General features: G+C 65.9%; 1 protein-coding gene across 1 annotated transcript in view; it reads left to right on the forward strand.

Annotated features, from left to right (window-relative positions):
• The window catches only part of LOC103625269 (SH3 and multiple ankyrin repeat domains protein 3), a gene marked incomplete at both ends in the record, with an annotated part of 100186 nt that overhangs the window by 81773 nt on the left and 18073 nt on the right, over positions 1 to 340 (forward strand). Inside the window, one exon of the mRNA XM_017727124.1 lies at positions 3 to 340. Within this exon, the coding sequence (XP_017582613.1) occupies positions 3 to 340 (338 nt within the window). The remainder of the gene's footprint in view (positions 1 to 2) is intronic.

Genomic DNA, 340 nt, shown 5'->3' on the forward strand with positions numbered 1-340 from the left:
CGCCGCCGGCCAGAGCCTACGACACCATCAGATCCAGCTTCAAGCCGGGCTTGGAAGCCAAACTCCACGGGCTCCCGCAGGTGCTGAGCGCGGCCGAGATGTACGACCAGGCCAGGAGCTCCATCCCGTATCCCGAGCGGCAGAAGAGGGCCCGCTCCATGATCATCCTGCAGGATTCCTCCCACCTCCCCGTGGAACCCACGGAGATCCCGCGGCCCGGCCCGGCGGCGACGCCTCCGGAGAAGCTCAAGAGGAAGGGCAGGGTCATCGACAACCCCTACGCCAACATGGGTCAGTTCAACGTCAGCCTCTTCGCCCCCACCAAGCCGCAGAGCAAGAA

This window comes from Corvus brachyrhynchos, unplaced genomic scaffold (assembly GCF_000691975.1).
Source record: "Corvus brachyrhynchos isolate BGI_N302 unplaced genomic scaffold, ASM69197v1 scaffold692, whole genome shotgun sequence".
Lineage (NCBI taxonomy): Eukaryota > Metazoa > Chordata > Aves > Passeriformes > Corvidae > Corvus > Corvus brachyrhynchos.